Genomic DNA, 12,432 nt, shown 5'->3' with positions numbered 1-12,432 from the left:
TGTTACAGTGAAGGTTCCAGGTCCGAGTAATCTTCGCTTCCGAGATGTGCAGCAGAAAGCCATGCGAGTGCTCTGGGATCCAGCTGGTCCTGGAGTGTCTTTGTACCGACTCACCTGGAGCCCTAAAGGAGAGACTCGGCAAAAGGAGGTAAAATAAAGTTGTCTCGACAACAGGCAAACCTACCCTCATGAGCTATCTCGAGATTGTGAATAGTTTCTTGATGGTCGTCTCGTATCAATGACCAAAACCACGTTAGGTACAGGTAACTTTCAGCCGAGACAATTCAACACGTTCATCGAGAGGAACCTGCCAAAAAGGTGACACGATAAGCTGCGTTGCATCGTTGTTGGGGGGTGCTGCTGTGCTGTTGATGCGATGCCCCTGTACGTTGGAGCAGGAATTTGGGAGGAATTTGGCCATGGTGCCGGAGATAGCTCGGATCGTGGTGGGGCTGCGGTGTAACGGGAGCAGATAGGAATGCCGTGAATGTGGTGGACATGTCAAAAGGTGATGCCATTCTTACCGACGTAATAAGTAGATGAATTTTCATTGGGCCATAAAACACCTTTGAGGATTCTTGTGGCAATGTTGGTTATGCAGTCATACGGTGTGTTATCTGGTTCATCTGCTGGTCATGATGTCCTCCCTCTCCGTGTTGCAGATGCTCGTCGATGGAAGCACGACGGACGTGCATTTAACCGGTCTACAGTCCGACACTCCGTACGATTTTAACGTCATTGCCGTATATCCAGATGAGAGTGAGAGTGGCCCATTGATCGACACGGAACGCACTCGTAAGTTGGAGGAGTCTTGCAGCACCGGGTTCGTGACACCTGCCTCCGTGATGTCACAGCACTAAAGCATCTGTGACGTAATGGCTCACACCTGTCGTGGATCACTGGAATCCCCATGTTGTGTTACCCAGTTGCGCTCATTCTCAGAGATATTCCCATGAACTGCTTCCATGTATGTGAAAACGTTTTGGTTTGTACACGTCTCTAGAACCCACTGTGTGCTTCTCTTCCCCCCCTCCCTGCCGTTCCCACCCCAGTCGATGTACCACTACCCACACCAGCTGCCCCAGGTAAATTTGATTCCTTCATTTTTCTTCCATTCATATTCTTCTTTTCTCGGTCACAGGAGTTGAGCATCTCACCTGCAGTTCATGATGAAGTAATTTCCCCAATTGACCACTTCATGGGAGATGCACACTCCCATCCATCTGTCTAGCTTTCTCTCCTGTGACCTTTGGGTGGGGTCAGAGAGACGAGTAAGTATTCTGCAAATTATTTAGCACCGTTAGGAGGGCACAGTGTTGTGGTTGGGATGGAGAGCTGGTTGTAGGTTGGAGAGCTCATTTTCATCGCATATACATACATACATCATCATAATATTTCTCCAAATCCAGCAAAGGGATGTCGGTCCACCCATTGCTTCCTGTCAAATGCAGACAGCCACAACCGTTGTGCCTGTGTCTTATGGTCTACCTCAAGCTGATGTACCCAGTTGCTGCTGCGGGGTGGCCTCGGGGCAGTTTCCAGTCCGGGCCAGGCTTGATTCCTCCGTTGATATTGATGCTTCATTTGAGGACAATTTGTGCAGACGTGTTGGCTGGCAACCTCCGAACGTGCCCAAAAAGGGAGTGGCACCGATGCAAAATGGTGTTGCGGATGTCATCGAGACCGGTGCTTTGTGATATTGTCTTGTTCGTGACAAAGTCGAACCATTGGACTCCAAGGATGTGATGCTGGCACCTTATGTGGAATGCCTGAAGCTTTCCCCCGACCTCTACGAGCAACGTCCAGGTTTCGCTCCCATACAGGAGCACTGTCCATATACATATGGTGTATGCTCTGAGTTTTGTTGACAGACTAAGTCGTTCATTCTGCCACAAACAGTTCAGCCGGCCAAAGGCTGACGAAGTGAGGCCCATACGTCGGTGGATGTCAGGTGAGTTGTAGCCCATGAAGTCTGTACCACATCCAAGGTACCTGAACTTCTCCGTTGCTGCAATGCTCTGTCCCACAACGATGACTTTTGTTTGAGGTGGGCCTGGGCCTATGTTCTTAACCTTGGTTTTTGCCCATGAAATATCCATTCCCATATTCCCGGCCTCTTCATCGAACCTCTGTAGCGCCCACCGTTGGCCATTGGCCGGGCCTTCCTATGAACAAGGCCACGTCATCAGCATAGTCAAGATCCATAAAGAGTGCACCGCCAACAGTTATTCCAAGGTTTCACTGACGCTGGCTCAGGATCCAGTCGATGGCCCAACAGAATAGAGCTGGAATGAGGATGCAGCTTCGATGGCCACCCGAGGTCATGAGGAAAGATCTGGAGACATCACTTCCAATATGTACTCTTGATGTGGTGCCCACATACATACATACATACATACATACATACATACATACATACAACTTTTTGGGCTTTTCAATTGTATAAATCTTTCATTGGTAGGCTGTGATCTTTTTCGAAGATGGCAGATATGGCTCAGAGGTAGCGCACTGTCTTGTCTTGTCTTGTCTTGTCTTGACTTGTCTAGGTTCGATTGATAAGCACACTATACACCGGTCATCCTGATACGTCACCGGGTGGGCATTGTATCAACGAGTACGCCGTCCGTCGGACGCAATGCTAAACTGGGGACCCGTCCGCCAGCGTTGGTCATGGTTGGTGGACATTAAAGAACGCTTGGCATCTTTTACAAAGAGGAGGCGATTGTCGCCGGCAGCACCCTGGCCAAATTCTAGATTCCCTCCCTGAATTCCGCTGCAAAGACATTGGCAAAGCACCCGTTATTTTGTCTGCGAGGAGAGACTGACTCCTCACCGCAAGTGCACAGCTCCGAAGCGGAGGCCGAGCGTTTCCCAAAGCGATATCCAAGCAAAAAGGATTTCAACTCGGCGTGCAATCCAATAAGATCCAATCTCTATTATCCTTTCCAATGGATACCACGAACGAGGGATTCGTTTTCAAAAACACTGCAGAAGGTGCCAAAAAAAAATCAACAGTTGCACTTGCCCACCTGCACATGATCAAGCTTTCACGAAGTCTTGGCAGCATTTTTTTGTTGTCGTAGAGTTATCCGTGTTTTTAATTCCATCAAGTGGAGGATGCGTGTGCGCGCTTACCATTGATATTCAATTGTTATCCTCGCCAGAGGAGAGGATATTGCATTCGGGTCCGTTTGTTTGTTCGTTTCTCTCTGTCTGTCTGTCCGGACATAATGTGCTAAGGTAGGACACAAATTCCAGCTCACAGGTTATCTTTTTTCCAACCCAGTACCTCCATAAAGTACATACTATTACAATGCAAGCACGTCTATAAAGTATGTACTATTAGAATTTGGGTACACCTTTAAAGTAGTGTACTGCACTGTATTAAGAAAAGAACAGCCGAGTGCATCTATAAAGTACGTACCTTCAGAATGCACATATGTCTCGAAGTTATGGTACGTGATTACGTCTATAAAATATATTCAATTGAAAACACCACATGAAACAAGTCCTGGCAAGGGGGCTGCAATCCCTGATTGCTCTTTCGAGTGCTTCTTGTAATTTGCTTTTTGTTATTTCTCTTGTGGAACTCAATTTCTCGTGGACGGCCATCTCTTGGGGGATTCCATCAACGTACTCTGGTGCTGTACGAGTGACCATTCGTTTGCTTTAAGGTGTTTGTGTGCCTGTGTTCAATCAGGCCCCACGCTTGGATCTCCAGCGAACCTCAAGGTGCTTCACCCCACCACCTCGTCCCTGCATGTCCGGTGGCATCCCTCCCCTGGCTTGGTCCGCCAATATCGCCTGTCGTACTCACCGCTGAATACAGACATCCCCAAGTCCACGGTGATGCACCTGACCCTACATCCTACTTCTTTCCTTTGTGTTTCTCGTTACCTCTGCAACCGAAGGCGGATGGAGGTTATGTTTTCACCCCTGGTTGATCTTTCTGTTCATCTGTCTGTCTGTGAGCAGAATATCTCAAAAACTTATGGACAGGTTCAGACGAAAATTGGTGGGTGGACACTGGACAGTGTGTGTGAGAAGGACAATTTTATTTGATTTTGGTGAAGATCCGAATCCGAGAATTTGTAGTGATTCGTCACCGTTGAGAGATTAGGGCCAAATTAATGGACAGTATAACATGATATCTCAAAAAATTGTGGATGGATTCGGACAAAACTTGGTGGACGAGTTGAGTCGATGACAAGAACGAGCCGATTCGATTTTGGTTCAGGTCTCCGGCCGGATCTAATCCGACCTATCAGTGAAATACAAAAGGTAAACTGCTCAGCGTGGCAGAGATACATGCGACACCGAGTGCCCTTCCAGTTTGTCCCATTGTTTTTTTTTTTAATTTATTAATTTTAATGCACAAGGTCTAAAGTTCGTAATGGAGTTGTTACTCATGAACATAATGTCTAGGCAAACACTTAATCAAACAGAAGACCAAATACTGCATTGGGGTCATCAGAAGGAACCCAAATAAGTAAAGAGCAAAGATGGAGTCATCAGGAGGAACCTGCTAACACAGCCACAGATCTTGGGAAAGTGCTGTCAGTTCCTGGAATACTCCGGGTACCAGCGTCTTGTGCCTCCCTTATTTTGTTCATGTGTACGCTCATACCTCGCTTTGCATTACCCCGTGGAACGCTGATTTGTTGGAGAGCTTTTTGTCCTGGAGATTTGCTTTTAACTAAAAAAAACCCCAAAGAAAAACCAAAGAACATGCATAACAGGCAGTGCTTGTTGAAGACATACACTCACCACCCTCGCTTGGATGCACTCGCTGCTCGCCGACATCTGTTTACTCCGACACACATCGAAGCAGCTGCTCAAGGCAACAGATGATCATGACAAGCATTAGGTTTGGGACTTCTGGAAGTCCTACAACTTCATGAAGGCCATCGGAAACCTCAGCGCATCTTTGGTAGGACATCACCAGGACTTGTATGGACAGCGCCTGGCGGAAGGTGTGGCCGGAGGCGGTGAAAGACTTTGTGTCGGTCAACATCGGCCAAAGGTCAACAACTTAGGGGAGATTTATAAAATCCTCCATTTTCATCCGATTGACTTGAAATTTGAAGAGGATTTATTTTTCAGGTCACTGAATTCAACCACCAATTATTTTTGAGGTCAACTTCGACCAAAAGGTCAACATATGCCAATGGTCAACAACTTCGGAGGGATTACTAAAATCCTCAATTTTCATCCGATTGACTTGAAATTTGTTGCATATTTGGTCATTGAATTCAACCAACAATTATTTTTGAGGTCAAATTTGTTTTATGGATTTCGCAAGTGTCGTTCTCTGCACGACGTCATCTTCTTGTCTTGATTGTTTGTTTGTCCGCACAGAACTTTTGTGTTTTTCTCTGCAACCGTTTGTCGGATTGAGACGAAATTCTCACCATCGGAGCAACTACTCATGTATAATGTTTCAATGATAATTATGACGTCATGGGTCACGTGTTGTGGCAGCCATGTTGGAAAAACGGGGAAAAAAACTTTGGACCTCTCTCTGAAACCGCACCAAGGAAAATGTTGAAACTTGGCACATGGCAAGTACTCATGGGGAATAAGTGTGATTTTTTTTATGCTATCATAGGTTCCTTCGTTATGACGTCATTATTGCACATGTAAAACCCCACATCTGATCAGTATGGAAATTTTTGAGGGTCGTCTAGGGATAAAATGGTCCACAGAAAAATTTTGATGGCGTCATCGGTCACATGATTCCGCAGCCATATTGTTAAAAAAAAATCCTTCAAAAATATTTTTCTGTGAAGTGGCTAAACAGATCGAGGGAAAACTTTGCACACATTACCACCGATCCACGAGGAACAAAAGGTTCACACATATGACGTCATTGGTCACATAGTTTGGCAGCCATATTGGATTTAACCGAAAACCTATAAAAAATCTCAAGAATGGCTGGACATATCGAGCGGACACTTCACACAAATGTTCCCGAAGTCATGGGTGTACAAGTTTGTTAAACAATAATGGATAGGTCACATGGTTTGGCAGCCATATTGGATTGAAGAAAATATTAAATAATGTTTTCTCTGTAACCGCTTAATCAATCGACGTGAAACTTCACAGTTATGATCTAGTCGTGATGGGGGAATACATGTTTTAAATTTCAACTTGATTGGACGCATGGTCTGGCAGCCAGAATTATTTGATTTTTTGATTTGGGCGTTTTTTTATTTTTATTTATTTATTTATTCTTTGTATAGCTCACTTTGCGGTACCTGGATGGGTTTGAGGGTAGAGGAGTAGCAGCTGAAATGCGAATCCTATCCAGGTTCCTCCTGATGACTTCATGTTTGCTTTTTGCTTGTTCGGGTTCCTTCTGATTACTCCAATGCAGGACTCGTACCTATTTGGTCTTTCATTTGATTTGAATAGAATAATAATAGAAAACATCGTGGGTCAGGGTCAGGTGTCCAATCAAAGCGGGACGTATTGGTTCCCGGTCATCACCGCCAGGAGTTATTTTACGTAACTGCGTAACACACCAGACACTAACGCCACTCAACCTACACTGCACCAAACTACACAAACACCACACAAAACAAGTCCTGGTGAGGGTCTGCAGTCTGTGATTGCTCTTTTTCTTGTTTTCCTTTGACCTTGTTGCTGTATGAGTGGCCACGTTTCACCTATATCTTGCTCTCACTTTCAAAGCAGGTGTACCTGTAATTGTGTTCACTTCCTGAACCGTGGAACTGATACCAAAGACTGGGATTACACTTGCATGTTTTATTCTGTTTTTTAAATTTTTATTTCATTTCATTTCTCTTCCTCTCATTCTGTTTTTCCTTTACTTAACCTTCTCTTTTTCATTTCCTCTTCTTTCCTATTTTCTTCTCGAGAGGAATGACGTCTGCTCCGGATGACAATGCGTCCCCGGAGAGTCTGCGAGAAGAAACCGAATAAGTGCAGGCCCCCATCTGGAAAAGTGAGAATTAGAGATGCAGCAAAGATTAGATGATGAAAGATGGCAATTCTATCCGTCGAGCCTGTGCAACTTTTCTACCCCAGCACTCTTTCTTTTGTGATTGACCCGAAGGCACGCCCGGTGTTGCCACTGCAGCTCCACGGCAAGGATTACATTGGGTGGTTTGCCTTTGCCTTCCCCGTGGTAATCAGGGCAGGAATTTGTGAGCTGTTGAGGCTTACCGGCAATAGCTCGATTATTCTTTGCGAAGGACGCCGTTGGGAGCTTCAACATCCAACAACCGAGGCAGCAGACGAGACACCCGACTTCACGTCCATCCAATCCGAGGTGGTGCACTTCTCCGTCTCTCAGCATCATGGTGCAGGCCGAGGCATCAATGTGTGTACCGTCTCTCGGATGGACGTTAAACTGGGCGTCCTGTCTGCTGGCACTAGTTCGTGGACATTAATGATGCCACGGCGTCCTTCACAACGAGTAGGCGAGCTATCACCGGCACCTGGAAACAAATGACAAATCCCTGCCCTTACATAAAGGGAGTACTGCGTCAGCGGCGTAGCTGTACCCCTGCGAGAACTGATCCTAACCTGCAGCTACATGCCCCAAACGAATGACGACGACGACGAGTTACAAGCATTTTAGTTACAACCAGATGATGTAATAATTTTTTCCCCCCATTTTGTTGTACAAATCTGTTGTTGTTGTTGTTGTTGTTCGTCTTTCGGCTGCTCCCGTTAGGGGTCGCCACAGCGGATCATATGTTATGATCCGCATACTGATTTGACACAGGTTTTACGCTGGATGTCCTTCCTGACGCAACCCTGGTCGCCTCTTACGACACAGGGATAAGGATTGGGTTTCGCCATGATTCCGGGCTGCCCTACACCCTCTCATAGCGCGGCCCAGCGCAGAGCGCCCGTCCTCAAGCGATCCTCCAACCCAAGCCTCCGAGTAGCCAGATTACAGGCGCACGCCACTACGCCCAGTTTTTGTTGTACAAATCTGTTCCTATTTGAATTCGAATTCCTCCACTTTCAGAGCACCGAGCCTGCGTTTTCAGAGATTTCTCCAATCTCACTTTTCCTTCACTGTTTGTTTGTTTTTTTCTCTTCGTTTGTGTCGTTGCCTGTGAACCGATTTGGTTTTAGATTCCATCGCTTTATAGAGGAGATGCTACTCCCTTTGTCCCATCCTTTGTCCTATCTTTTGTCCCATCTTTTGTGTGCCGGTACCCTGGCCAGGTTTGATATTCCTCCTCTAACATACAGAGCCACTCCATGAGCTGCACACCAAACAATAGCAATGCACCTCTTTTGTGTCTCTTAAAGTGATTTATTTTGCATAATCTCTTCTTGGATGTTTTGTTAAATATTTCTGCCATTTTTGGTTTCTTATTTCCATTTTACTTTCTTTCTCACTCATTGCTCATAGTTAAGACTCTCTGTGCCTCTGTTGAGCGTTTTGTCTGTTATTGTGCTGATTGAAAAAAAGAGGGCTATTGGTAATCGGCTGTCTGTCTGTCTGTCCGTCCGTCCGTCCGTCACGCATCTTCTGAACGGTTGTGCAGAAATTCACCAAACTTGGTAGTTATTATCACCACATGACAAAAAGGCACAAGAGCAGTATCATTTTTGGCCCCTCCCTCTGGGGTGGGGTCAAAAGGTCAAATACCCCCCAAAAAAATTACGGCCAATTTTTTTTTTCTTTTTAACCCTTTGAACCTTGAGCTCCTTTGACTTTTGCCCCCCCCCCCCCCCACACTGGGCTCCCTGGAGAAATATCTCGCTGCTCAGGCATATGGAGGTTTGAATTGCAGCTGGTAAACCGGCTGCAGGGGTTCAAAGGGTTAATTAAACTAGAAACACATATAATACATAACAGTGTTTTTGATTTGGTCCCTGGTTCATGCCCCAGGGTTTGAGGACTTGGGGGTCACGGGACAAAACGTAGGGGGGGAGGGATTCCAACTCAAAATTTGATGTTGGGTCATTCCCGGTGGACCTTTTCTTTCAACTTTGCTTCAGGTGGGACGCGTGGAGATTTGCGATATGGTGCGCCATCGACTTCGCTCTGTTTTATTATTTGTCAAGACATTTATTTTATTGCAGTTATTCTTTGGATCATTTTTGTAACTTTTTGGGTTTGGCCTGTTTTCATCAAACACAGCGTGTATCGTTCATTTTTGTCCCCCACCACAGGTGAACATCTCACCACAGAGATTGTCGCATGATCTCCGGAACCTCAACCCCAATACGACTTATGACATCAATGTTACCGCTGTGTACTTGGAAGGTACCGGTCCACCCCTGACCGGTACTGGGGATACACGTAAGTTGGCTAGAATCTGGCCTATGTCAAGGCGTCACGTAAAATGATGCCTTGGATGTACGTTTGAAAACTTTAATCACACGAGTCGTCCCCTTGGTGGCCAGATTCAAATTATGATGTGGACTTTCACTAAAATCTTATCGAGCTCAGATACCAAAGAGAAAAAAGTACTTTTCTTAATTTAATGGTCCTTATCCTCACCTCAGTCCCCCTGGATCCTCCACGCAACCTCCGGGTGTTTGACGAAACGTATACGAGATTCCAGGTTTCCTGGGACCCGGTGCCATCACCTACTTCTGGATATCGAGTCATTTATCAACCGTCAGGTAAAAAATGATTCATCTTGTATTGCATGCAATGTCAGGATGAGTTTGTTACTTATCTGCATTCCTGTTTTTCTTCCTTTATCAGTGTCACTCGGATGCACATTGCGTTATAACTGACCTGATATCCCCCTGAAGGTTCATGCGGCCTTATGGGACATCTCCGGCAGTTATAGACCTGAAGGGGTCCTAATGAGGCAGGCAGGGATGGTCAATCCTAAACTTAACTTGGCCACAGTAACAGCATATTGCTATTGGCCTACACTTTGCATAAGGGGGTCAGCAGGTGAGATAGCTAGCTTAATGTCCCAGGTGAAAGACAGCAGGCATGGTGTGACATGCTGGGAAAACAGCAGAACGATGACAGTTTGTATTTCTCCGCAGTGATCTCGGGCTCATAAACGAGCTTGTGTACACTCATGATATGCTTCGGCACAATAACGTGAAGGAAATTCAAAGGAAAATGACACTCAAGATGAAGCCAAGCTGTTAGCTAATCTCTCACTTTACCCATCTTCCGTGTACCATCTTCATTCTCACCACTTAATGTACTCTGAGCGGGTGAATTTATCCAGTGTACTGGCACGCAATGTCCTACTCCTTCGAGAGATACCTTAGCTGTACGTCTTTAATGCCCGTAACCCAAGAGGATGTGGGACAACGATCTTCAGGTCCCAATCCTAAAGGCACCATGCTCCGAGATGCAGCACCCTCTGCTGACACCGCATTCGATGAGCATTTTAGGAAATATTTAATTCCAACCCTTTGAGGAATCAAACCTAGCTTGTACAACCTAATAGTGAGCATGTTGCCAATGTGGGTTAGGCTGTCCCCCTCCTCTGACCCCCTTTTTCCAACAGGAATTAGAAAAATAATTAACCGAACATCAATCAAGGAATGAACGGGGGGGGGGGGGCAATGCAAAATGAATGTGGCAGCATTCTCTCCTGTTACGTGCAGCTGTATTTGTTTTTATTACCTCTGTCCGCGAAGGTGGACGGAGGTTACGTCTTTACCACTGTTTGTCTATCTGTGAGCAGGATATCTCAAAAGGTTATGAATGGGTTCAAACAAAACTTGGGGGGGGGGGCAGGTTCGGCATCTGACAAGGATGAATTGATTCGATTTTGGTGAAGATCCGGATCCGGATCCGGCAACTCGAACTTTTAAACTGATTCTTCACCATTGAGAGATAGTATAGGGCCAAAAAACGATATATAGCACGATATGTCAAAAAGTTGTGGACGGATCCGGACGAAACTTGGCGGATGGATGAGTTGGTTCGGCGACAAGAACGAGCCGATTGAATTTTGGTTCATGTCCGGATCCAGATCAAGCCTATCAGTGGATACCCAACGTATACCTGGTGGAGGTATATGTGCTCCACCGAGCGCCCTTCGAGTTCTCACATTGATCTGAGGCTCACAGTGGAGCTCATACATAAATCGCACGCAGGGTAAATACCAGAGTAGATTGGGATCGGGAGAATAACAAGGACATTCTCAGAAAAGACAAATAACATAGTCATCAGATGATCATCATGTAACATGTGCCATACAAAGCAGTCAAGGGGAAAGACAGAGATGGACAAGACATGGTGCTGCCGAGGCAGTTAATAAGCTATAATCCTGGTCGGGTCGCCACTCCGACTCAGGAGGTTCGGGCAGGAATGTGTAATTTGTTCAGGGTGCTGGCGACAGCTTGCCTTCTCTTCGCAGGCACGCACATTGATGAATCACCCTACCTGTGAAACACCGGGATGGCAGTTTATAGCTGGGTTGGGATTCAAACCCAGGCGAGACAGCTTGGAGGCGACTGTGCGTACGTAGAAGCCATCCACGGCATATGAACCCGGTTTCTGAACCATCTGTTCAACCGGGAATGCCAAAAGGCCAACTCTGTTTGAACAAAAGTCCTCTTGGTAATTGAATTTTTCAGTTAATCCTGACTTTTGGACGTTATTTATGAACATCATTGCCGTTATATTAAAACTTTTTGGAATTTGGCTTTATTGAAAGTGCCAACTGCGAAGGAAGTTCAACAACGAAGGGTTCTGCAAACAGGGAAAAAGTTTTTTCAACGTTTTGGGATAATTGCTTGAATTTTAATATCCGTAAATAATTATTACCGAGCCAAGTATAATATAGCTCGGCTAATTGAATTGGCACACGATGGCAGAAGGAACAACAAAGAGGTTGTGCTAAAAAAATTCTCCGCAGCTTCTCGAGCAGCTGTTCGTCTCCCTCCGTCCCAATGGACTGAACTGATTCTTCCATGCGGGAGACTCCGTCAAGGACGCAACCAAGAAGGTCTAGCAGTGGGATTGTTCAGTCTCCCGTCGTATTCAAAACCCATCTTTCAGGAAAAGACATTTGTGGATATCCAGCCGTTTGTACGGTCAGTGGAGAGAGAGAGAGAGAGAGGTCTCACCCCCCAGGATTCCAATCTTTCTTGAATTTCACTTTGTCCACTGTGATTAGTCCCAGGGCATGGTGGATAGCATGCTTGCCTTGCAAGTAAGTGGACCCAGGCTCGATTTCCTGGGAAGGCCAAAATCTCTGGGAAGTTTCCTTAGTCTTGTGAACGCAGACTGCTTGATGAGCAGACAGTTCTAAATTGCTTGTTTGTTTGTTTGTTTGTTTATTTTTTTTGTATGGATTAGAGTCGAGGCTCGTGGAGGATCCAGAACACAGAATGGACAAAACAAACAGGACAGTAGAAACGGGGGAGCAGCAGGGAAAGGGAAGGAGGAGGGAGACACACCGACAGCAGTGTAGAGGGACAAAATAGAGGGAAGCTTGGAAGAACAAAGGACGC

General features: G+C 45.9%; 1 protein-coding gene across 7 annotated transcripts in view; it reads left to right on the top strand.

The window, feature by feature from the left end:
- The window catches only part of LOC147009897 (collagen alpha-1(XIV) chain-like), a 165,066-nt gene that overhangs the window by 100,276 nt on the left and 52,358 nt on the right, over positions 1-12,432 (top strand). For all 7 annotated transcript variants that reach the window (XM_085861478.1, XM_085861475.1, XM_085861481.1 and 4 more), the window contains 6 exons: positions 9-148; positions 663-795; positions 1,053-1,085; positions 3,701-3,846; positions 9,163-9,292; positions 9,499-9,618. In XM_085861478.1, coding sequence (XP_085717604.1) covers positions 9-148; positions 663-795; positions 1,053-1,085; positions 3,701-3,846; positions 9,163-9,292; positions 9,499-9,618 — 702 coding nt within the window. The remainder of the gene's footprint in view (positions 1-8; positions 149-662; positions 796-1,052; positions 1,086-3,700; positions 3,847-9,162; positions 9,293-9,498; positions 9,619-12,432) is intronic.

Source organism: Eptatretus burgeri, chromosome 17 (genome assembly GCF_056783735.1).
Source record: "Eptatretus burgeri isolate ZD-2024b chromosome 17, Ebu_testis_v1, whole genome shotgun sequence".
Taxonomy (NCBI): domain Eukaryota; kingdom Metazoa; phylum Chordata; class Myxini; order Myxiniformes; family Myxinidae; genus Eptatretus; species Eptatretus burgeri.
The sequence above is the reverse complement of the archived record's forward strand: the minus strand, read 5'-3'. Positions and strand labels throughout refer to the sequence as shown.